Raw genomic sequence first — 23307 nt, forward strand, 5'->3', positions numbered from 1 at the left:
TCCTCTGCCCTCTGAGGGAGGTAGCAGGAGCGGAAGGATTAGTTAGAGTTCATGTTCCCTTTTCCCTCCAAGATCTCTCTCAAGTAGAAAAGCGATTAGGCTCCTTTTCTGCTGACTCTTCCCGCTAACATCAAAGAATTTCGCTACCTCTCTCAAGCTTACGATCTAACCTGGCACGATATCTTTGTGATCCTATCTTCTACTCTGACCCCTGACGAGAGGGAAAGAATTCAAACTGCTGCCCGAAACCATGCAGATCAGGTTCACCTTACCGACAACTCCATGCCTGTCGGAGCGACTGCCTTACCTGGCACTGATCCAGGCTGGACTTATCAGGATGGCCAAGATGGCCGTCGTAAACGTGACCTCATGATCCAATGCCTCCTGGCTGGCATGCAGGCTGCAGCTCATAAGGTAGTCAATTTTGAAAAACTAAAAGAGATAACCCAAGAACCTAATGAAAATCCAGCTATCTTTCTCAATCGCCTTACAGAGGCCTTAACTCTCTACACCCGGCTGGATCCCGACACCCTGGCAGGGGCAGCGGTCCTAGCCACCTTTTTTTTTTTTTTTTTTGCAGTACGCGGGCCTCTCACTGCTGTGGCCCCTCCCGTTGCAGAGCACAGGCTCCGGACGTGCAGGCTCAGCGGCCATGGCTCATGGGCCCAGCCGCTCTGCGGCATGTGGGACCCTCCCGTACCGGGGCATGAACCCGCGTCCCCTGCATCGGCAGGCGGACTCTCAACCACTGCGCCACCAGGGAAGCCCCCAGCCACCCATTTTATCACCCAATCAGCCCCGGACATCCGAAAGAAATTAAAACGGGCAGAAGACGGCCCTCAAAGCCCTATTCGAGATCTGGTAAAGATGGCCTGTAAAGTCTACAATGGCCATGAGGATTTGGCAGAATCCAGCCGACAGGCTCGGATGCACCAGAAGGTGGCCCTCCAAACCCAAGCTCTTGTAGCCGCCCTAAGGCCGACCATCTCCCATGGATCACAGCATCCACGGGGTCCGCAAAAGGCAACCCCACTGGGGGCCTGCTTCAAATGCGGAAAAGAAGGCCACTGGGCTCGCCAATGTCCCAATTCTCGACCTCCTTCTAAGCCCTGTCCCAGCTGCGGGCTAACGGGCCACTGGAAGAGTGACTGCCCTACGACTGGCCCTCCCTCAGCGTCTCCACGCGGGGGTGGGGGGGGCAGGCCGACCCAACGGCATTACCATTCGAACTGCTGGGATTGGCTGACGACTGACGGCGCCCGGACTCCCAGACCCCCATCACCCTCGCCGAGCCCAGGGTAACGCTACAGGTAGCGGGTAAGTCCATCTCATTTCTGGTGGACACGGGGGCTACCTATTCGGTCCTGCTTACTTATTCTGGGCCAGTTTCTCCTTCCCAGATCTCGGTCATGGGTATTGATGGCAAACCATCCTTCCCACTCCAGACCGGCCACTCCCATGTCATATCGAAGGACTCCCTTTTATTCATTCCTTCTTAGTCATACCATCCTGCCCAGTTCCCTTGCTAGGCCGAGATGTCCTTTTCCACTTAGGGGCCTCCCTCCAGCTGGTTAGACTTGACCCTAAGGTCCCCTCCTCCCGACTCCTGCTTCCTCTTCTCGGCCTGTCTCTAGAACCCTCCCCCTCCTATCCCCCTCTTCCAATCACACCGGACCCAATCAATCCCCAAGTCTGGGATACTTCTAAGCCCATAATAGCAACACACGATTCCCCCGTCCTCATCCACCTAAAGGACCCCTCCAAATTTCCATCAAGGCCCCAATTTCCGATCTCTGAGACTCACCTTAGGGGCCTACAACCTATTATTACCAGACTCCTAAACCAGGGACTCCTTATCCCCACTGACTCTCCCTGCAACACCCCCATCCTGCCTGTCTGCAAGGCCTCTGGGGATTATCGCCTGGTCCAGGACCTCCGACTAATCAATGAGGCCATAATTCCTCTCCACCAGTAGTACCAAACCCATACACCTTGCTCTCCCATATCCCCCCATCCACAACCCACTTTACGGTTCTGGATCTCAAAGATGCCTTTTTCACTATCCCCCTACATCCCGACTCCTATTTCCTCTTCGCCTTTACCTGGACGGATCCGTATACTCATACTTCCAGTCAGCTCACCTGGACAGTTCTTCCCCAGGGCTTCCGCGACAGTTCTCACCTCTTCGGTCAGGCGCTGGCACGGGACCTCACATCCTGCTCCCTTACCCCCAGCACACTCCTTCAATATGTAGATGACCTTCTCCTTTGTAGCCCATCTCTCAGCCTCTCAAGACAACATACTGCAGATCTCCTCACTTACCTTGGCTCTCGCGGTTATTGGGTCTCCCCAGCCAAGGCTCAGTTATCTGTATCTTCTGTAACCTACCTGGGGCTCCACCTTACCCCTACCACAAAAGGTCTAACAGCCGATCACACCCGGATTATCCGTGAACTCCAGCCTCCGGAAACAGCGGAACAAATTCTCTCCTTTTTGGGCCTTATAGGATTTTTCCAACACTGGATCCCTAACTTTGCTCTCCTCGCTAAACCCTTATATCTAGCTGCTAAAGAAACCCCTCAAGGACCCCTCACCTCTCCTTCCGCCGTTCGACAGGCCTTTCTCACCCTCCGTAACGCTCTGATATCTTCTCCTCCCCTTTCTCTGCCCAACCCAAACCGACCTTTTCACCTTCTTGTGGATGAACGGGCCGGAATAGCCACTGGACTCCTTGCCCAGCCTGTAGGGCCTTCCTACCGCCCCGTGGCTTACCTCTCCAAGCAGCTAGACCCAACCATTCGGGGATGGCAACCATGCCTTCGGGCCCTAGCAGCAGCAGCCGAACTGACCAAACACTCAAACTGACTCTGGCCCAGCCACTAACCGTGTTTTCCTCCCACCGGCTGGTCGACCTCCTAGGCCACAAGTCTCTCTCCCTCCTGGGCCCCTCCCGCATCCAGGAGTTCCACCTACTATTTATTGAAAACCCAGCTATTTCTCTTGATCTCTCCCCCGCCTGCACCCGGCTTCCCTCTGCCTATCTCTGGCACCGGGGGTTTTCCATCCCATTCCTGCCCTCATGTCATAGAAACCTTCAAACCACCAAAAGAGGGACTCTTTGACACCCCTCTTTCAAATCCGGACCGCACTCTCTTTGTGGACGGTAGTTCGATACTCGGTCCTGACGGACGCCGACGGGCAGCCTACGCGGTGATAACTATCTCAACTATTATCGAGGCTAACAGCCTCCCAGAAGGAACGACCTCCCAAAAGCCTGAACTAATCGCACTTACACGAGCCCTTAACCTTTCCAAAGACCAAAGGGTTAACATCTACACAGACTCTAAATATGCCTTTCTCATTGCACACAGCCACTCAGCACTGTGGAGGGAACGCGGATTTCTGACCACTAAGGGATCCCCAGCGGTCAACGCTTCCCTCATTGCAAAACTCCTGGAGGCCCTCCAGCTTCCTAAAGAAGTAGCAATTATCCATTACAGGGGTCATCAACTCCCATCCAACCCAATAGCACAAGGTAACTCGAAGGCTGATTCCGTGGCCCGAGAGCTTACAAAAGGGGATCCTCCAGCTCCATTCCTATTTTTTACCAGTCCTACCCAACCCACATATACCCCGCACGAGGAAGCTGCCTTACTATCAAAAGGGGCACACAAAGACAACAAAGGATGGATTTTTATAGACAACAAAATTGCCCTACCTCTGGCCCAAGCAGCCGGCCTCCTATCAGACATCCATAAATCCTTACACATTGGTCCAAAAGCAATGTTCCGTTTTTTGGACCCCCTCTTTCATCTGCCAGGACTTAGAGAGGCCATCTCAAAGATTCACATGGCCTGCCAAACCTGCGCATCCGTCTCCCCACAAGGAGGCCTACGGCCCCGAATTCCTACACATCAGATGCGTGGACATCAGCCTGACAGATCGACTTTACCCATATGCCCCGCTGCAAATGCTTCCAATATCTGCTCACTCTCATTGACACCTTTTCAGGTTGGATCGAGGCCTATCCAACAACTCGAGAAATGGCAGACACAGTCGCCACCATCCTGCTTCAGCACATCATCCCCCGATTTGGTCTGCCGGTATCCATTCAGTCGGATAACGGACCCACCTTTGTCTCTCAGGTGGTTCAACAGGTATCCGAGGCTCTCCAGATCACCTGGAAACTCCACATCCCCTACCACCCCCAATCATCCGGTAAGGTTGAATGCGCCAATGGGATCTTAAAAGACCACCTCACCAAACTGTCCCTTTGAGGTCCGTGTCTCATGACCCGACCTGCTTCCTCTAGCCCTTACCCGAATCCGAGCCTCACCTCGGACTCCTACTGGCCTCAGTCCATTTGAACTACTTTACGGCCGCCCTTTCCTCCTTCACGACCTACCAACCCAGAGTCCACCCCTAGCCTCCTACCTTCCCTACCTCTCCCTGCTTCGCCATCTTCTCCGCGAACACGCTGACCGTCATCTACCAACAGTGACTGTCTCTGAAACTTCCTCTCTCCCTCTACAGCCCGGCGATAGCGTCCTCCTCAAAGAATTACACCCTCAATCTCTCAAGCCACGGTGGACAGGCCCCCATACGGTGATCCTCACAACTCCCATGGCAGCTAAACTCTTGGGACACCCCTCCTGGTACCATGTCTCCCGCCTTAAAATGGCCCCAACTCCAGAGACTTGGACAGCCCTACCGCTGGGTCCCACGAGACTACGGCTTGTCCGTCACCCTGTCTCTCCTCCTGCTCCTCCTCCTGCCACCCAGGACTCACCAGATTTCCCTATGGCGCTTCCATGTCCACGGGACATGGCAAGCTAAAGGTCGGACCCACGCTCGAGTCCTGGGCACGGGAGACTGCCAACCAGATGGGTGCCAGGCCCTGGTAACAGTCCAGATCCCCATCTCTAACATAGAAGGTGTTCTCCTGGGATGGTCCACCCCCGCTGTCTGCTTCACTTACGATCAGACCTGAGACTACTGTCAATGGTGGGATGAGACCTATGGAGGGTGCCCCCATCACTCATGTAACATCCATGTGGCAAAACTAGATACCAGGAGCTCGCTCCGACAATCCCACCTGCTCACCACAAATGGCAAGGGTCAATTATTCATCAACATCAAAGATCCCTGGGACACAAGATGGGTAAAAGGGGTACAAGGAAAAATCTACTGATGGGCAACTGATGCCTACCCCGTGGGCTCTATCAGGGTCTTTCGCTCATATATCAGTTTGATTCCCAAAGTTATCCAACAGTTGAGAGAACAAGCCACTGCCATCCAGGAAACAGAACAAGCCCTAAGACACCAACTACCTCACCCCGAACACAAAGAGGATCCTTTTTCTTGATTGACCCTCGACCGTCAAGCAGTACAGATACTCAACCACACAGGAATAGGTAACATCTCCGACTGCCTTCTATGTGCCTCGCTTGGCCGGCCACCCTTGGCTGCTGTCCCACTTGACCAGCCCTTCAATTCTACTTCCTACACCTCCCAAAACCCACTTTTTTCCCAGTTAAAAGTCCCCATATTCCTTGATTCAAAAAATCTCACCATCTGTTACGGCAGCCGCCCAAATCTAGCTGATACTGGGTTTCTTTGCAACTCATCCCTCACGGTAAACACATCAATTGAAGCACCACCAGGCATGTTTTTGTGGTGCAATGGTTCCCTCACAAAAGAGATCAATTCTTCCTCCCCCTTCCCATGTATCCCCGTTACTCTTGTCCCACAACTCACACTGTATAGCCAAGACGAATTTTCCTCGCTAATCACGCCGCCCTTTACCCGACAGAAAAGAGCTATCTTTCTTCCTCTGGTCGCAGGCATCTCTCTCGCCTCCTCCCTGGTCGCTGCAGGCCTCGGGGGCGGGGGGGGGGAGCTCTAACACATAGTGCTTCAACATCCCGCGACTTAGAACATAAACTCCAGCTAGCCATTGAAGACTCCGCCGCCTCCATCTCCTCTCTCCAGCGCCAAATCACCTCCATAGCCCGAGTCGCTCTCCAGAATCGACGAGCCCTGGATCTCCTGATGGCCGACAAAGGAGGTACCTGCCTCTTCCTACAGGAGGAATGCTGCTATTACATCAATGAAACAGGACTCTTCGAAGACAACGTAAACGCCCTCCATCGCTTAAGAGAAGAACTCCAACGCAAACACCAACAGTCCGCCTCCCCAGTTCCCGATTGGTGGCGATCCACCCTCTATACCTGGCCAACACCAATCTTAGGCCCCTTAATTCTCATCTGCATCTTGCTCATGTTTGCCCCCTGCTTTCTTAGGTTCCTTCGCAGGCGCATGGAGGAAGTCTCTCGGGTGGCCACAAACCAAATGCTCCTTGGTCCTTGCACCTTGCTTCCTACAGAACCCCCCACTGGTCTCCCCTAAGCCTCGGACCTCTGGTTGCCCGACTCCCCTTTCTACGCCCCCATTCAGCATGAAGTAGCCAGAGATCAGAACGCCGCCCCATTACACCAAAGATGTCGGGATGTAAGGCCAACTGGCCCGAGGCAGGGGAACGCAAAAACTCTCCGGACCACCCAGTTCCAGAAACTGACCTGGAGACTTTCCGGACCACCCAGTTCCAGGAACTGACCTGGGAACCTTCCACCCGGCCCAGCCTTCCCTCCTTTCGAGGGGCGGAACTAGCGGTCCCAAGACTGGTGTAACCGGCACCAGATATTGCCACGATACCCGAAGAGACCACCAAATAAGGAATACCCTGCGCCCTCCCAGATTCACCACACCCCTTTCCCTTCTTCCCCTATAAAATCTTGCCCAACCCTCGCCCGGGTGCGACTTCTCTGGCCCCTTTCTCTCGGACCAGTGAACCTCGCCCGGGAGCGCCCCCTAATAAAGCTCACTTGAAGCTTTCCTCTGTTTCGAGGTACCGTTTGTTAAGATCCGACCTTACAACTTCCATAAAGACTCACAGCCCACCTGAAGAAAAAGACCCTCACAGCCCAGGTTGCTGGGACCATGTGTTCCTGAATATTCTCGGAAGTAAACAAGAAACAAATGAGTTTCTCAAATTGGTGGGGCAGCAAGCTGGCTCTGGGAATGAGCCCCATTTATCAAGCAGAAGAGTAAACAGCAGAAAAAAAGATGAAACCAAAAATATTATAAGCCCCCCCCAATGGAAAATAATGTTCATTCATCAATTCCCATTGGATGTATTACATGCTCTAATTTATTATATTATTATTTTGTCTGTTTCTTTAATCTTTGCCCATTGTACTTTTTAAAAGATGTTGGGATGTTGACTGCAATTTTTTAAGACTAGATAATGTATAAATCAGCTGTGGAAATCAGTTTTAATTGATGCGTGGATGTGTCTGATTATTGTTAAATGCTTTTTAACCTTTTATTTTAGATACGTAATTTTGTTTCATAAACCCTGGCACTGGTCTGCAAAGCTCAGCTGTGAAAATGAAACTTGTAGTATTTTTAAACATGAATGTCAATTTCAAGTGTATTTGAAACAGTTCCTCCAGGAGAGAGATTTGTACACCATTAAGTAGAAACTCCTCTGCAGAGGAAGAAGCCTTCTTTGGAGTAAATGGAAATGGGTCTTGATATTATCTCAGAAGTAGCCCATTTCCTAGGGCACCATGGAAAACACAAATGTGATCTCTAAGTATACCTCTTCTCCAATCTGGGGAGGAAAGGACTCAGTTTGCACCCTTTTTGAATGTAAAATAAAATGTCTTATCTTTCTTGGCTAATTTTGCTTGTTTGGTTGGTTGGTTTGTCTGCTTTTAAGTTCTCCTGGTTCATTTGTAACAAAGAATCCGTCTAGGACTCTTAGTTACAAGGCTCCAGGAATGAAAATAATGCCTGATACTTCGGCATTCTTGCGTCATTCTTTTGGGTTGAACATTGACCTCTCCTGTGGGTCACTTTAAAAATAAATATTTCTGGGACTTCCCTGGTGGCGCAGTGGTTAAGAATCTGCCAGCCAATGCAGGGGACAGGGGTTCGAGCACTGGTCCGGGAATATCCCACATGCTGCGGAGCAGCTAAGCCTGTGCACCACAACTACTGAGCCTGCACTCTAGAGCCTGCAAGCCACAACTACTGAAGTCCGTGCGTCTAGAGCCCGTGCTCCGCAACAAGCCACCACAACGAGAAGTCCCCGCACTGCAACAAAGAGTAGCCCTTGCTCGTCGCAATTAGAGAAAGCCCGCGTGCAGCAAAAAAGACCCAACACAGCCAAAAATAAAATAAATAAAATAAAAAAAACAAATATTTCTGGCAGAATTTAGACATTCATCACTCACATACTAATTCCTGTATCCCTGTGGTTCTTAGGTCCTAGAACACCAGGAAGTTAGGATCTGCTCTGGAACAACTATGAAATGGCAGCTTTGTAATTCTGCTCTACTAATGAAGAACATCTATACAGACAGAAGGTATAACTATGATGTGCATATATGGCACACAACAACTGCCAGTCTGGCCATCATTGGTTCCAATTTTTTCTGTTGCTACTCAATTGTTACTTAACGATTTCTTCTTTCACTAGTAAAAAACACGTTTAAGATCAGCATAAGAGGGACTTCCCTGGTGGTCCAGTGGCTAAGACTCTGTGCTCCCAATGCAGGGGGCCTGGGTTCGATCCCTGGTCAGGGAACTAGATCCCAGATACTGCAACTAAGAGTTTGCCTGCCAACACCGAAGATCCCGCATACTGCAACTAAGACCCGGCGCAGCCAAATATTTTTTTAAAAAATCATCATGAGAGAAAAGCTTCATATTGAGAGCACTGTATCTGTCAAGCTTATTTTTTTTTCAAAGGTGGTGGGGGGAGGTGGGAAGAAGGTTGCTTTTATGCTGTTTTAGCATTAATTAGTTCCTCCTGTGGAGAAGGCTACTTTGAAAACATAGCTTGGTAAACAATTTTCCCAGTGTGGGCAGTGTGAGACCAGCGAGTGGGGAAAGAGGCTTAAGAGACCCAAAAAATGAAGAGGAGAGGAAGAGGGGGTTGAAAGATCATCTTTCTCAGTGCAACAGTTTTACCTAGAAGAACCTCCACCTCATTGAGAGGTGGTCTGGATTGAGGTGTGAGAATTAGAAACAACAAATGTTATTTGCATTTATTTGAGAGAACTGTCTGTTGAAGCTCTGCAGTCTGCCTGCAGTGACCTCAGTGTAAGGAAGGACAAGGTAATGTCAGTGGCCATGCATAACCTCAAACTCAGGTCAGCACCTTATACAGAGACCAAATTGCCAAGTTCGACTATAGAAATGGAGCCATGTCTACCTACAATCTGGGCTGTGAAGACCAGGAATTTCTGTAAAGTTAATCTTTGAAAATTAAAGACATTTAATAATGTCATGGTTCCTAGCTTTAGAAAGATGTCAGTGGCAATTTTGGGTGTGTGTGTGCTAGACTCCCAGTACAGAAGTATATATGTTGCAGACCGTTGGGAACAAGCGTCTTTGGAGCCCTGAAATACTGCTGGGGGCGCATCTGACGACTACTCCTGACCTTCCTGGAGGTTTCTAGAAAAGAGGGACTCAACCTCAGACCCTTGCAGATATTATTTCCCACCTCAGTGCTAACATGACAGCTGTTCCATCCAGCATTTGTTGAGCACTTAGCCCTGCAGCAGTTGGGGGAGCTGTATACAAAGTAAGAGCAACACAGTCCGTTTCTCACCAAAATAAACAAATAAAAATTTTAAAATGTAGTTGCTTGGGAAGACAGGTAAAGAAAGGAAGTTAAGAACCAGAGTATACAACAGTGTGCGTTGACTCATACAGCAGTAAGCACAGTAAGCTTAGAGAAGGGAGAGAAAAAAGGTAGGACAGTGACAGGGTTTAAGTCAAAAGGAGGTGGGTTTTGAAGCAAGTTTTGCAAGACAAACGGAGCTGTATAAGGTTATACTCTGGGTAGGCATAAACGTGCCCTGAGTTTTTGGAGGCTATCACATTTAAACCCAATTCGGTGTGACTAACCCTTGACTGGCCCAATACGGACGACAAAGTGTCTTCTGCCCCACCCACAGACTTCCTAACCTAAAGCCTCGGTCACCACCTGCTAAACGACTTCCACTCCCGCAAAGGCGCGGCGAGCCACGGGATCTCTCACAAGCGGCTGGTAGCCTCTTCAGAAGCCCAATCCGGGGCTCTTGGAGCGGGCTCCGCCTTCCGCTGATCCCCTTCCTGTTGGTGGGCGTCGGAGAGCTGTGAAGCCAATGAAGCCGCAGTAACGTGGCAGCCACCCACGAGCCCGCGTCTCCGCCCGCCCAGTCGGCGAGCCGGGCTCCGCCCCCCAGGGGGACCTACCATCTGGCGCCCAACCAGAGGGGGAAATGGGGCCTGCCTCCCGCTAGGAGACCTGCAGGAGCCCCGGTTTCCCCCGGCTGCGCTCGGTGGAGGCGCCGGGCCTACGTCGCCGCGCCCCCACCCTCTTCCAGCCTCGGCAGCCGGGGCCGCGCTAGCTTCTACCGGTGGATGCTGCGCCTCTCGGAGCGGAACATGAAGGTGCTCTTCGTCGCCGCCCTCATCGTGGGCTCCGTCCTCTTCCTGCTGTTGCCTGGACCTTCTGCTGCAGATGAGAAGAAGAAGGGGCCCAAAGTCACTGTTAAGGTCCATCCTCCCGTCTCCAGACCTGCCTGGCGAGGCCTGCCCTCCGCCGCCTGGGTTCCGGCCTTGGCGCCTCTGGTCACACATGTCCGAGGCATTTCGGGTCCCAGAGTTCGGGCCTGGGCGTCCTCGGCCTTGGCTCTGCCCCTCCCTAGTTTCCTTGTCGTGGCCTCTTGGCGCCTGGGCCGTCCTCCCCCATTCAGACCGGAGAATAACCCGGACCCTCCCCGAGAGCCCAGCCCTGACCCAGGCGTTGGCGCCCAGGATGCCCAGCTGGGGCCGGCATTGCATACTCAGAGCCGTCTATTTCCAGATACCCCACAGTTCTGAGGAAATGGTGAAAGATCACGCCTGCCAAATTGCCAGTCTTTTCTCTACGTAGGCCAGATTTTAGCCACTTCAGTTACAAAGCACAGCAATGTAATAGTTTACACCTGAGTGGTGTGCTTAGGCTCCCGTCTTTATGGTGTTTTGATGTTAAGTTTTAGAATCTGGGCCCATTATTTATTTAGAGCTAAGGTTGTTACCCTGTAGTCTAAGGAGAGTGTAAACAAACATATGGAGCTTTCATTAGATTCTCATGGGGTTTTTGTCGCCACCAAAATCAGATTCAGAAACACTGCTCTTAAAAAATGGGTCTGTTTTCTCGCATCCTCCGAGTAGCTTCTTGGGCCCTCGGTTCCCTAGGAAGGACCCTTTTAAGAGGCTAAGTTTGAAATTGTCTTTTTCCTCAGGTGTACTTTGACTTGCGAATTGGAGATGAAGATATAGGCCGGGTGGTCATCGGTCTCTTTGGAAAAACTGTTCCAAAAACAGTGGATAATTTTGTGGCCTTGGCTACAGGAGAGGTAAGTTGCTAGAGCGGAGGAGGTAGCCAAGCTCACAGGCAGAGGAGTTGGCAAGTAGGGTTGGTGGCAAACTGAACTGCAGAGCGTGGCCCACCCATAGCAGTGGCCGTCACGGAGTACCATCTGTGCCCTCTGGCACTGGGAACGCAGTATTATCATATCTTCTGAGTTTTTTTAAACTAAATCCAGAATTAGAATTTTTTTTTCTTTTTTTGAGAAAATTTTTCATCTTTGAGATGTTGCAGTAACCAAAGAAAACATCCAGGGAAACTAGTTTGTGGTCTCTGCACCAGAGTGAGGGGCCCAGAGCTTTCCAGGTTTTAAGGAAATGAATGCCCCATTTAAGAAAGTCTGCATTCCAACTTCCCATTGGGTCAGCAGGTAACTCCCCCCCCCCCCGCCCCCCGCCAACGCAGGCCTCCCACTGTTGTGGCCCCTCCCGTTGCGGAGCACAGGCTCCAGACGCGCAGGCTCAGAGGCCATGGCTCACGGGCCCAGCCGCTCCACGGCATGTGGGATTCTCCCAGACCGGGGCACGAACCCCTGTCCGCCGCATCGGCAGGCAGACTCTTAACCACTGTGCCACCAGGGAAGCCCAACTTTTTTTTTGGTCAGTTTTCTTGCTTCTCTTCATATGATTGGATTAGGAAAAAAATGAGAGGGGAAAGGTGGAAGCATTATGTATGAAGTAGAATTGTATAAAGGCAGAGGAAATGTGCAGTCTTATAGCCTTTCTTGGATCTGTGTGCTCCAGGTCTGGCCTTTGATACCTGGTCACCCGGTGGCACGTTGAAGGATGAATCTGCCAGCAGGGGTTTCTCTTCTGTGAGCAGTTGTTGTCGTGGGCTGGGTTCCTGCAGGGCCTATTTAATGTCTGCCTGGTGCCTCATGCCACCTCCTCACCTTCTCATCCCTTTTTCTAGAAAGGATTTGGCTACAAGGACAGCAAATTCCATCGTGTGATCAAGGACTTCATGATCCAGGGTGGAGACTTCACCCGGGGAGATGGCACTGGAGGTAACCTCAAATCCTCTGGGCAGAGGGGTCTTTCAGGGCAGCCCCCAAGGTGGGAGGGCCAGGGAACCCAGTACAAAGGAGAGGGAGGAATGGGTTTCAGGTGGACATGAGAGAATCTCGCACAGCTGGCAGGCCAGCTGATCCAGGCCTTGCCTCGCAATACGCCCTGCAGGGAGGGGAGCAAAGTGAAACACCTGTAGGTGATTCTAGGTCAGGCATGCAAAGCTTGTGTGGGCGGCCTTGGAAGTCCCAGCAAGGGTGGGAGAAATTGCTTTGCTTGGCAGTCTCCCCCCAGAGACCACTTGGCAAGAGCTGGCAGTCTCACCTGCGCTACTTGTACAGTAGGATAGACAGACAGCCTGGACTAACCAACAGGTCTTACCACACTTGGCTGCACAGCCTGCTGTTCCTTTAGACCGCAGCTGCAGCTCACCCCACCGATCAATATTTACTGGGCCTCGGGCTTCCCTGGTGGCGCAGTGGTTGAGAGTCCGCCTGCCGATGCAGGGGATGCGGGTTTGTGCCCTGGTCCAGGAAGATCCCACGTGCCGCGTGGTGGCTGGGCCCATGAGCCGTGGCCGCTGAGCCTGCGTGTCCGGAGCCTGTGCTCCGCAACGGGAGAGGCCACAACAGTGAGAGGCCCGCGTACCGCCAAAAAAAAAAAAAAAAAAATTTACTGGGCCAGGCTCTGTGGTGGGTGCTCAGGATGCAAAAACCAGTGGGACAGCAACTCCCTTTCACTTCCAATACCTGAAAAGTCACAAATGGGCTGTAACGCAGCTTTTAGGGCTCAGGCTCTGTCCTCAAGTGGTTTATCGTCGAGGTGGGAAGAACGAGGAGAAAACTCTGAAAGTGACATAACACAAGATGTAAGTCATAGCTAGCTGGACGACAAAGACAAAGCAGACGTGATACAAAAGCACTGTAATCATGGGGTCACACACAGTTGGGTGTCTGCCACCTTCTTACTTTGTGACCTCAGGCAAGTGAGTCCTGTGAACCTCAGTTTCCTCTTCTGTAGAGTAAGTGGTAAAAGTTGTGGGTGCTGGGAGGGTGAGGTGAGATGTTGAGTGCGTAGTGCCTAACGAGTGGTAAGTCAAGTCAGCCGTCGTCAAAGTGCTGACAAAGGACTCAATTTGCGCCAAGGTGATCAGGAAATGGCCTCGTAAACCTGAGGACAGATTTGAGCAGGGACAGATCTGGCTGGGGAGAATTTGAATGGGCAGGGAAGAGGCAGGGTTAAGGCGTGAGCTCAGGTCTGGTCTGCGGCAGGAGCTTGGCCAAAGGTGGGGTCAGGAGGATGGAAGTGAAGCTCCCACCGGGAGCCCAGAGTGGCGGGCCGCGGCCAGGCCAGGGACCCAGGGCTTTGTCCTCCACGGAGTGAGGATCCGCTGAAGACTTGAATGGGAGCAAGGCCTGCTCACAGAGGAGTTTGAGGGATAATAATGTGACAGATTCAGGACATGGACACAGGAGAAGCAGACTGGCAGGGAGGTTGGTGCAGCTGGCCCTGCGTCGGGCGATGTGGGCCTGAACCCAGGGAGGATACCTAGTGGGTAAGAGCAGAGATTCGAGAGCCAGACCACCTTGGCTTGAATTCCAGCTCTGCTACTTCCCAGCTGGGGTACCTTTAACCTCTGTACCTCGGTTTCTTCATCTTTGAAATGGGGCTCTGAGCTCCTGCCTTACAGGGTGGGTTTTTTATGTTTCACATGCTTGCACCAGCCCTCTGGCACACTGTTCCCACTCCGAGCATTAGCCGTGATTGCAGCGGGGGTAGCAGGAATGGGAGAAAAGGATGAATCCGTGATGGGGGTGAGGACAACATTGACGACGTGTGGAGGAAACAAATGTCAAAAGAATAACCGACGTCTGGAGAGAAAGATGACAAAGTATGTTGAGTTTAAAACCTTCACTATCCGTTTAAGTTTGGGACCCCTTGTGTCTTGGGAGTGATTGGAGCTAAGGATATAGATTTGGAGATTTTCTGGATAGCAGCAGTAGTTGAATTTCTGCAGTTCACTGAGATGTACAAAGAGGATTCTCACATGGGAATCCTCTTTTTATGATTTTTTTTTTTTTTTTTTTTTGCGGTACGCGGGCCTCTCACTGTTGTGGCCTCTCCCGTTGCGGAGCACAGGCTCCGGACGTGCAGGCTCAGCGGCCATGGCTCACGGGCCCAGCCGCTCTGCGGCATGTGGGATCCTCCCGGACCAGGGCACGAACCCGTGTCCGCTGCATCGGCAGGCGGACTCTCAACCACTGCGCCACCAGGGAAGCCCCGGGAATCCTCTTTTTTAAAAAAAAAAAAACTAAAAGAGTTGACAGTTTTATTTTTGCATTTCACATTACAAATAAAAATTGCTTTTTTTGGTCCCACTACTCCCCTCCAAAACTATTCTCTCTGATAGGAAGGGGGAACAAGTCTTCCTTGTCATGCTGTTAGAAAACACCCCAAGTCACAGTGCCGTGATCTCCTGGTGAAGTAGAACAAGTAATATAAAACTGATGTAGGGCTTCCCTGGTGGCACAGTGGTTGAGAGTCCGCCTGCCGATGCAGGGGACACGGGTTCGTGCCCCGGTCCGGGAGGATCCCACATGCCTCCGAGTGGCTGGGCTCGTGAGCCATGGCCGCTGAGCCTGTGCGTCCGGAGCCTGTACTCCGCAACGGGAGAGGCCGCAACAGTGAGAGGCCCGCGTACCGCAAAAAAAAAAACCAAAACTGATGTAAAGAGGCTCCCCAGTCTCCTTATCTGTCTGGTTGAGTCCTTCCTGGCCAGGTGATTTTCAAACTTCCCACTTACTGTACAATCAGAAATACCTCCTTAGGGGCGGGGCCTCTGCCTAGGACGTGTGCAGAAGGGGAGAGGCAGCACGTTGGAAGGAGGGCCTCTGGAGTGTGGGGTTCTGGAGTTTGGAGGGTGATCTTCTGTTCCAGGGAGAAAATGTCTCATCTGCAGAAAGGAAAGTCACCTGTGATATTTGTGAAATGCCATGACAAGTCTCTGAATAGAAAGTCTGGCTGAAACTGGGCAAATCTACAGAAGAAAGAACAGCCTATGAATTCTATGAAGAATGAAGTAACTTTTACAAAAGACGCCCAGTGCTTTGGGTGGTTAAAGGTGGATTTTCCTGAGTATTAATCCCAGCTCTATAGCCTTGTTAGTTATTTTAGGAGACAGTCTCAAATACTGAAAAGTGGCTAATTCAATTTGATGAGTAGAGTGGCCAAATAGCACATCTTTCAACATTAAAAATAGCAGATATGAAAAGCACTGCCTTCTGTCCTTTGAGAAAGAAATAAGAATTGTTTGGGCTCATGGTAAAATAATCAGACCTCTTCATATAGTAAGTTTAGCCATAGCCTAAAATTGATTAGAACCTCACATTTTAATTGGAATTCTGCATTTTCTAGACTGATAACCTTTTCAAAGTTTTCTCCAAGTCTAAATATAGAAAGTGATTTTTTGTGGCATGAGTTGGACCCATTTACTTTTCAGTCAAAATACCTGCTTTCTTGGAATTATTCTCCTCTTGCCATTGGGATGTAGCCCAGGAGTTAACCAGGAACTAGTGACTTGGAGAGAGGAATGGAGAATAGAGTTGATAAAGCACGAACGCTTTAAATACTCCCTGTGGTTGGTTGCATCATAAATAAGTTACAAATTAAAGGACATATAATATTGAGATCAATTAAATCTTAATAGGCTTTACTGTTTATTGCTTAGTCTTTCCCCTTCCTTTTCTTGCTTTGTCTCAAGATTATATTTTAACAAATTTCCCTGGATAGGCGTTTAAAATGAGCCTGTTATCATCCGCTGACACATAATTTTAACTACAGAGAAAGAAAGTGAAACAATAATTTTATTATCAGATTTTCAAAATTATATTCATTGATGTGAAGTCCTTTAATATACGATGGTTACTATTTAATTTTAGGCTTATTTCAGCCATGCTTCAGTCAGACTTTGAGCATGTCTCTTTCTTCCCTAATTTCGATAAGAAAATATGTGCTCAAGGTCAAATTTTGCGTCATGCAAACTCTTACAAATTTTAGACAAAGATTGTTTTTACTAAGTAAAGAAATAGAAGAGTTACAGGATATATTCATAGGCAGTGCTTAAAACCATCGTGGGCAGTTAAAAGGATCCTCCATTGTTATAATCACATGGAATATCGTGAGAGTTGTTGTTTTTAACAACTAGTCAAGAGTGAGTGAACGATTATTTATAAACTAGATCTCATATTTTCAGAATGCTTTTCTATATATTATTATAAAATGATAAAGAAGTCAAATATCTCAGAGGCTATTGCTGGGAATCCAAACTGTGAGTGTGTGTGGGTGTCTGAACACATATTCACGTATGAAGCCCCACATGTATGATTATTTCTCAGCGTGGCTTGGAAAGTACATGATCAAGAGATGTATTGGAACATAATGGAGTAGTAATTGTTCCGGTGGTGCCAGCACTTAAGCCCTTCATCTGAGAAGTATGGTTTTGCCTGTACAAAATAGGACAAATGTTGTGATTGACATCAGCCAGCTTGGAATGAATTCTCTCTAAAAATAAAATGTTGTGTGACATGTTAAAAAAAAAAAAAAAAAAAAAACCTCCTTAGCATCGGTATAGGACAGCTTCCCAACCTGGTTCCACTCTGGGGGAACCACAGGATGAAAATACGTGTATCGAAGAGGAAAAAGGTTTCGTATGCAAATAAGTTTGAAAGGTGTTGGGTAAAACAAAATGAAAATTACTTCTTTGTTGCTGGGTTTCTTGGGGCCTCTAGTGCACAGTGTGAATCTCTAGGAGAGGACAGGGACAAAGAAGGGTGCAGTATTTTGCAGTATTTCTCCTGGAACCAGCCTTGGGAACTTAGGTTAGGATCTCTGGAATGGGGTAGAGATCCTCTCTCGGCTCCACTATCTTGTATGCTGGCCCCAGACCCTCCACAGACAGACACAGTACACACACTCAGAGCCACCTTTTATTTTGGTTCACGTGTTGATAAGAGGCTCTTGACTTTCCAGAACTCAAATGGCGGCCCCCCTCTTTTGCTTCTCCCTGCCCCTCCCCACTCATCTCTTCCTGCTTTGGAGTGTCCTCAGTATCTTCTGTGCTCTTAGGGAGAAAAGCTGGTCAGCCACAGCAGTCCTCCTTTTCTGGGGGGTTATTACCTCCCCTGCATCCTGCACAGCACCTCCCTCCACTAAAGTCCCCATGGCAGGCCTCTCAGGCCACAGCCAAGGTAGTTTTTAATATGTGCCTTATTTGAAAGTCATAAAACTATATTCTCAAAGTAATCATCATGTGAGTTATTCACTAAATCACCCCGGCCTCATGCCCCACTTGGGTTGTCAGTATGGTTTAGCTCCAGAGCCAGAGGGTAGGAAGGGAACAGCTTGTATGTCCTTGTACTCCACTGGAGCCTGGCCTGGCATGGGGGACATGTTCAGCCTCTGGAATCCTTGCCCCGAAGATCTGCTTCGTTGGGGCTCCCCCAGCTCCCCTGACCTACTCTTTCTTCCCAGGGAAGAGCATCTACGGTGAACGCTTCCCTGATGAGAACTTCAAGCTGAAACACTACGGCCCCGGCTGGGTGAGCATGGCCAACGCAGGCAAAGACACCAACGGCTCCCAGTTCTTCATCACGACGGTCAAGACAGCCTGGTTAGATGGCAAGCATGTAGTGTTCGGCAAAGTTCTAGAGGGCATGGTGAGTTTGCGGGGGAGGGAGTAACCCCGGGCAACCCTGACCAGGGATCTGACACAGACCCCAGGGCAGGGGATCCATATATTTTATCCCTTTCCCAGAAGGGAATGTACAGATTCTGACCAGTGTTTATTTCTACAAACCTGGGGGGAATTGAGACTAAACAGCCTCTCTCTCTATGCCCCCGAGTTCTTTTTTTTTGGGGGGGGGGTCATGCCATCTAGCGTGCGGGATCTTAATTCCCCGACCAGGGATCGAACCCGTGCCTCCTGCCGTGGAAGCCCAGAGTCTTAACCACTGGGCTGCCAGGGAAGTCCCGCCTCCAAGTTCTAAATCCCTCTGGGCCCCAGGCAGAGGCCGGCCAGGAGGTCTCAGTGAGGCTGCACAATTGAGGACCCTCCATCCCGTCATTCAGTCAGGCATGTCCTGGCACCACTGTCGGTTGTACAGGGCCCAGCCGAACACGCTGTCCCGGAGAAGACGCTTGGCACCCTCTCCCCAGCCGCCCCCCTCCTCACCCCTAGCCCAGCCTGGGTCATACTTCAGAGGATCGAAACTACGGCATCCTCCTGTTGTCAAAGCTGGGTTCTTCTTGCCCTGGGCTGGCACCCTGCCACGATGCCCTTAGGATTTTGGTGCCTCGTGGTTTGTACACTGTTCGTCACGTGAGGGTTTCAGCCCTCGCGGCCGCACGCTGGGGCCCGTCTCCCTCAACCAGCAGACCGCCTGACACTCTGCCTTCCTCCCCAGGATGTAGTGCGTAAGGTGGAGAGCACCAAGACAGATGGTCGGGACAGGCCTCTGAAGGATGTGATGATCGCAGACTGTGGCAAGATCGAAGTGGAGAAGCCCTTCGCCATCGCCAAGGAGTAGGGCCTCAGGGACCTCTTCCCTTTGAGCAACTGTCTGTGTGGCCCTGTTGCCCTCCCGGGGGTGAAGACAGCCCGCCACAGGGCTCCATGCTGCACTGGCCCTAGTGCTGGCATCTGACGGAGCGGACCCCTCCCCCCACATTCCGCGGGCCCGCGGGCCCAGTTTTGTAACAAACTCCTACCAACACTGACCGATTAAAATAAAGGTTTTTTTTATAATCTGCGTGTGGGCTGGGTTCTGGGGCCTGCAGCACCCCAACCCCGACCCCAAGTCCAGTGCCAGCCCATCTGGGGCTCCTGTGGCAGTGGTGCCTGTCCCCTCCTTGGGTTCCGGCCTGAACCCCTTCCCTCCAGAAATGAGGGAGAGATGAACACAAACCAGATATTTCCAACTGGCCACACAAGTCTGGGAGGGCAGGGGGAAACAGATCTGGACATTCACAGAAAAATGTGCTACGCACAAAATGTCAAGCAGGGGCTTTTGCCCCTTGCTTCTGAACTTGGCTAGCCACTGTGCCTCAACCTTTGCATGTCCACACCATGTGTTTCTGCTGATGTAGGTAAAGGAATACACCTGCACCTTTTCATAGCCCACCTCCAGACTGGTGGGCTATGAACATTCTAAAGGAATTCTCCCTTTATTCCCTATCCTCTGTTGTGCCCACCCGGGCCCCTGGGCTCTAGGAGTGCAGGATCCTACCACCTCAGACACCAGTGCAGCTGAGTTCTGAGCCTGGAGGGGTGGAGGGTGGTGAGTCCAGGGTCCAGGCCAAGGCTGACCCAGCCCATGTCCCTTTCATAGGACTGAGGTACATGACTGTCCTGGCAGGTGGCCTAAAGCCCTCTGGACTGGTCAGGGCATCGGCACTGGAGCAGGGTGACAGGCAGCCTCTGGCTGGGCTTTAGCTGTGCTGGCACTGAAGCCATAGAGGCCCTGGAGCACACCGTTCACCACAACGTTGGGCAGAGGCTCTAGGACAGAAGGAAAACAGGAGTAAGGGGGAGGGGCTTCAGGGCAAGAGGAAGTGGGGTGGGCCTGGCTGCAGGCCTGCAGCTCCCTGAGCTCCTGCTTGTAGGCTCAGCACTCCCTGTTCCCTGAGAACAGGGGTCCCTGCCAAGGCAGCAGGTAGCGGTTGGCCACCTCAAATGAGGCCTTGGCATTCCCAGTTCACATTCTGTTCACATCTTGGTAAAGCCAGGCTGGTAAGGAATGAAGACCAGGGGAGCCAAGCTCACTTCACCATGTCTATTTCCTGGAGGAAAATACAAAGCAGGCTACAGGGGCACAGGAACAGCAGGGAGGTGTGGCCCCAAAGGAGGGCAGTGGGAGGGAGATGCTGCCTAGGGGTCCTGCGAGCTGAGAAATATCAAGTTCACCCTCACTCCCACCCTGGTACCTGGGCCCTAAATGTGGATTATGGGTCAGAGGCACTTCCTCACCTGGGGATGGGATGCAAATATAAGGATCCATGCAGAAGCTGATAACAGGCCGGTGGTACAGCTGTGAGCTAGGAAGAAAAGGGGTCATGAACAGTGGAGGGGGAAACAGAGAAAAGTGTCAGGTTGGGTGGAGACTAAGGACTGAGATCACCAAGGACCCACAGAGGAAAAGTGGGAAGTGGGCTCAGGAGGCAACAACATGAAAACCTGGACCACGGGGACAGGCCAGAGACTTCAGGCCCTGGCATATGGCCACGAGGGGGCAGCAGGAACCCAGTGCAGACAGGGACTTTGACTTACTTGCTGTTGCCTGGCAGGAACTCCCCCAGGGTGCTGAAAAGAAGAGAGAGGCTGTGAGCTGCCTGGGGATGCCGGCGGGGCGGGCGGGCGGGCATGTGGCAGGGGTGGAGATGCGGAAGCCCAGAATTTCACCTCCCAGGGGACTGCTGCTTCTATTTGTAACAAACTCAGCTCGGGAGGCACCTGGGGTAGCCAAGGCTCTTCAGAAAACAGCCCCTCCACTGGGGTCAAGAAAGCCTACTGGGGAGGTTGTGTCTTAAAGAGGAAGAACCAGGCTAGGGCCTGGCAGATACAAGAAGGAAAGGGGCTTGACCTCTAAAGCCTTTCCTCACCTGCTGGCTGCAGAGAGCCCCTGTCCCCACAACACTGGGGCCCCTCTCATGCCAAGCGCCTCTAGAGATGCTCACCCCCAGCTGCTGGCCTTGGGGACTATGGGCAAGTGGCGAAGACTCAGGAATTCCAGTAGTTCCTTGGGCACATCCTGGTTCAAGTATAGGATGCCCTGGAGAAGAGAACACAGGCAACCTGTAATCAGATTCAGCTGTGTAATACGCAGAGCCTGGTGCAAAATGAAAACACGTGGGCCCTTCCAAAATGATAAAGAATTTCAAGACAGCCAGAGCAGAGCATTAAACCAAGCTAGGGCCCTTCTGAGCACTGGCCCTTTGTGACTACACAGATTGGCCCACGAAGCCAGCCTGGCCTGCAATTGGGCATAACCATGTGGGGGGAGGGGAAGGATCTCCACCCTTATCATGAGGGCAGCACAGGATCTCACCCTGGAGGAAAAGAGAGCTAGCCTTCATTTAACTGGGACTGCCTGCCTCCTGGTTACCTCACTCAATCCTACCAATTCAGAGAGGGATGAAGTACTAGAACATGGCCAAAATGTAGGTCCCCCTCACCCCATGTCCCCGCACCTCTCTGCCGGTGTCACACCTCTGGTCCAGCGGGCTGAGAGGCAACAGAGTGAGACCCACGCACACCTGGATATAGGCCTCCAAGCTCCGCCGCCGCTGCTCCAGTCCTCTGGTCCTCCAGTTGGGCAGGCGTTTCGAAGGGAAGTCGGGCACTTTGTACAGTTTCTTGATCTGCCAGGAGGTTACCGCAGGGCGATCACAGCATCCCGACTGAGCCCTCAAGCTCACTTCATCCTAGCCAAGAGCCCTCCCCAGTCCTCCCTGCCGCCCACACCCCCAAACTTCAGGCTGTAGCCTGAGACACGCCCACGTGGTGAGTAGTGGTTGGGACAAGGGCGAGAGGCGCCCCCAACACCCCCGTCCGCCCCCAAGACGCCCGACGCCAGACCGGCCGCGCAGGGGCACGGGCAGCACGTGGGACCTGCCCCTTTGCGCGCATTCCGCAGCCCGCAGGGAGGTCTGTGCCCACCACCCGAGCTCTCTAGGGCCCGGTAATGGGGGTGGCAGAGGCTGGGGCCCGCCAGCTCGTCTGCCTGCCTCTCAGGGCTTGGGAAGGAGCCGGGCCGGGGTCGGTCTGTCGGTGTTGGGCGCAGCCTCACCCGTTTGTGCAGCGCGTGGAACTCGCTGTAGCGCCTCTGCACGGTGTGTCTGCGCCCGTGGCACAGCACCTCCACTCGGAACACCTGGCGGGCGCGGGAGGGCAGCCGGGTGCGCGTGAGGCCCGGCGGGTTGGTGCAGCAGGACCGGCTCCCGGCGACGCGCCCACCCTCCGCCCTCAGAGGCGCAAAGCGGCCTGGGAGCGCCGCTGCTCTCCAGGGACCCTCCCAAGTCCCCACACACTTGGGGACTCTGCTCCGTGCAGTCAGTCCCTCAGGAGCCGGGACCGCCGTCGGCGGGGCTGGCAAATCCAAGCGGCCCAGAGACCCTCGGCAGGGTGTCCCCAGACGGCCTGGGCCGCCGCGCTCGGACCCCGAGCCCGGGGTGCGGGGTCCGCCTTGCATTTGACGCAGGGAAATCCGGCGGGTCCCCGCGCCCCTTCCCATCCACTGCCCCCGCTCACCATGTGGCCTTTCTCGGGGCTCTGCCGGGTCCCCTCGGCCTCGGGCCCCACCGACGGGATGCGAACTTCCAGCATGCACGCGCCGCTGGCAGCCGAACTCTCCGCGCTCCGACCAGAGACCGCGGCGGCGCCGGCCCCGCCTCCTCGTGCCTGCGGGCCCCGCCCCCACGTTGGCCCCGCCCCGGGCGTTCCCCAGCGCCGCCGGGTCCTGCAAGGGGCTGATTAGGCTGGACCCCGATGGCGCGAGGCGGGCGCCGCCCACTAAGCCTAGTGGGGCCTCAGTGCGTGGAGACCCTTCGGCAGAGAGGCGTCTGTTTGTCAACGTGTCCACATTCACCGAGTCCCCAGTGATTGACAGGAATGCGGGAGAGCCAAATTTCACCTGCTCTTCAATCATCTTTCAGCCCAAACCTTCATCAGGCAGAGAGGCAGTGTAGGGACAGAGGCTCTGCTTTAGCGGTCAGACAGCTTGGGTTTCCCCGACTGTGTAGATCTGTGCTCATCTGCAAAACTGAGATAATATGCCT

The 23307-nt window shown here is 52.3% G+C and overlaps 4 protein-coding genes across 7 annotated transcripts in view; 3 read left to right on the forward strand and 1 right to left on the reverse strand.

Annotated features, from left to right (window-relative positions):
• The window catches only part of CSNK1G1 (casein kinase 1 gamma 1), a 151543-nt gene extending 150946 nt beyond the window's left edge, over nucleotides 1-597 (forward strand). The window contains exon 14 of the transcript XR_009531800.1: nucleotides 581-597. The gene's annotated coding sequence lies outside the window, so the exon portion shown is untranslated. The remainder of the gene's footprint in view (nucleotides 1-580) is intronic.
• Nucleotides 598-624: 27 nt separating this feature from the next.
• Nucleotides 625-7340, forward strand: LOC132488699 (uncharacterized). 4 transcript variants are annotated; one of them, XM_060097201.1, is made up of 3 exons: nucleotides 625-1317; nucleotides 4012-4157; nucleotides 4534-7340. In XM_060097201.1, the coding sequence occupies exons 2-3, from the start codon at nucleotides 4044-4046 to the stop codon at nucleotides 4834-4836; spliced, it is 417 nt and encodes a 138-aa protein (XP_059953184.1). In that variant the 5' UTR covers nucleotides 625-1317; nucleotides 4012-4043; the 3' UTR covers nucleotides 4837-7340. The 4 variants fall into 4 exon arrangements, 3 of the variants coding, with proteins under 3 accessions (XP_059953184.1, XP_059953182.1, XP_059953183.1); XR_009531801.1 differs by lacking the exon at nucleotides 625-1317 and having other exon boundaries at nucleotides 3788-4218; nucleotides 4534-5414; nucleotides 5992-7340; XM_060097199.1 differs by lacking the exon at nucleotides 625-1317 and having other exon boundaries at nucleotides 3788-4218.
• A 3088-nt stretch (nucleotides 7341-10428) lies between these two features.
• Nucleotides 10429-19279, forward strand: PPIB (peptidylprolyl isomerase B). Its single transcript, XM_060097202.1, has 5 exons — nucleotides 10429-10614; nucleotides 11346-11459; nucleotides 12383-12476; nucleotides 18007-18191; nucleotides 18939-19279. The coding sequence occupies exons 1-5, from the start codon at nucleotides 10480-10482 to the stop codon at nucleotides 19059-19061; spliced, it is 651 nt and encodes a 216-aa protein (XP_059953185.1). The 5' UTR covers nucleotides 10429-10479; the 3' UTR covers nucleotides 19062-19279.
• A 136-nt stretch (nucleotides 19280-19415) lies between these two features.
• SNX22 (sorting nexin 22) lies at nucleotides 19416-22855 on the reverse strand. Its single transcript, XM_060095253.1, has 7 exons — nucleotides 22781-22855; nucleotides 22320-22403; nucleotides 21787-21891; nucleotides 21208-21302; nucleotides 20801-20833; nucleotides 20501-20568; nucleotides 19416-20032 (listed from the first exon to the last, which is right to left on the reverse strand). Exons 1-7 carry the CDS (start codon nucleotides 22853-22855, stop codon nucleotides 19914-19916), a joined length of 579 nt encoding a protein of 192 aa, XP_059951236.1. The 3' UTR covers nucleotides 19416-19913.
• Nucleotides 22856-23307: the final 452 nt, after the last annotated feature.

The sequence above is a fragment of the Mesoplodon densirostris genome, chromosome 4, assembly GCF_025265405.1.
Source record: "Mesoplodon densirostris isolate mMesDen1 chromosome 4, mMesDen1 primary haplotype, whole genome shotgun sequence".
NCBI classification, from domain to species: Eukaryota; Metazoa; Chordata; class Mammalia; order Artiodactyla; family Ziphiidae; genus Mesoplodon; species Mesoplodon densirostris.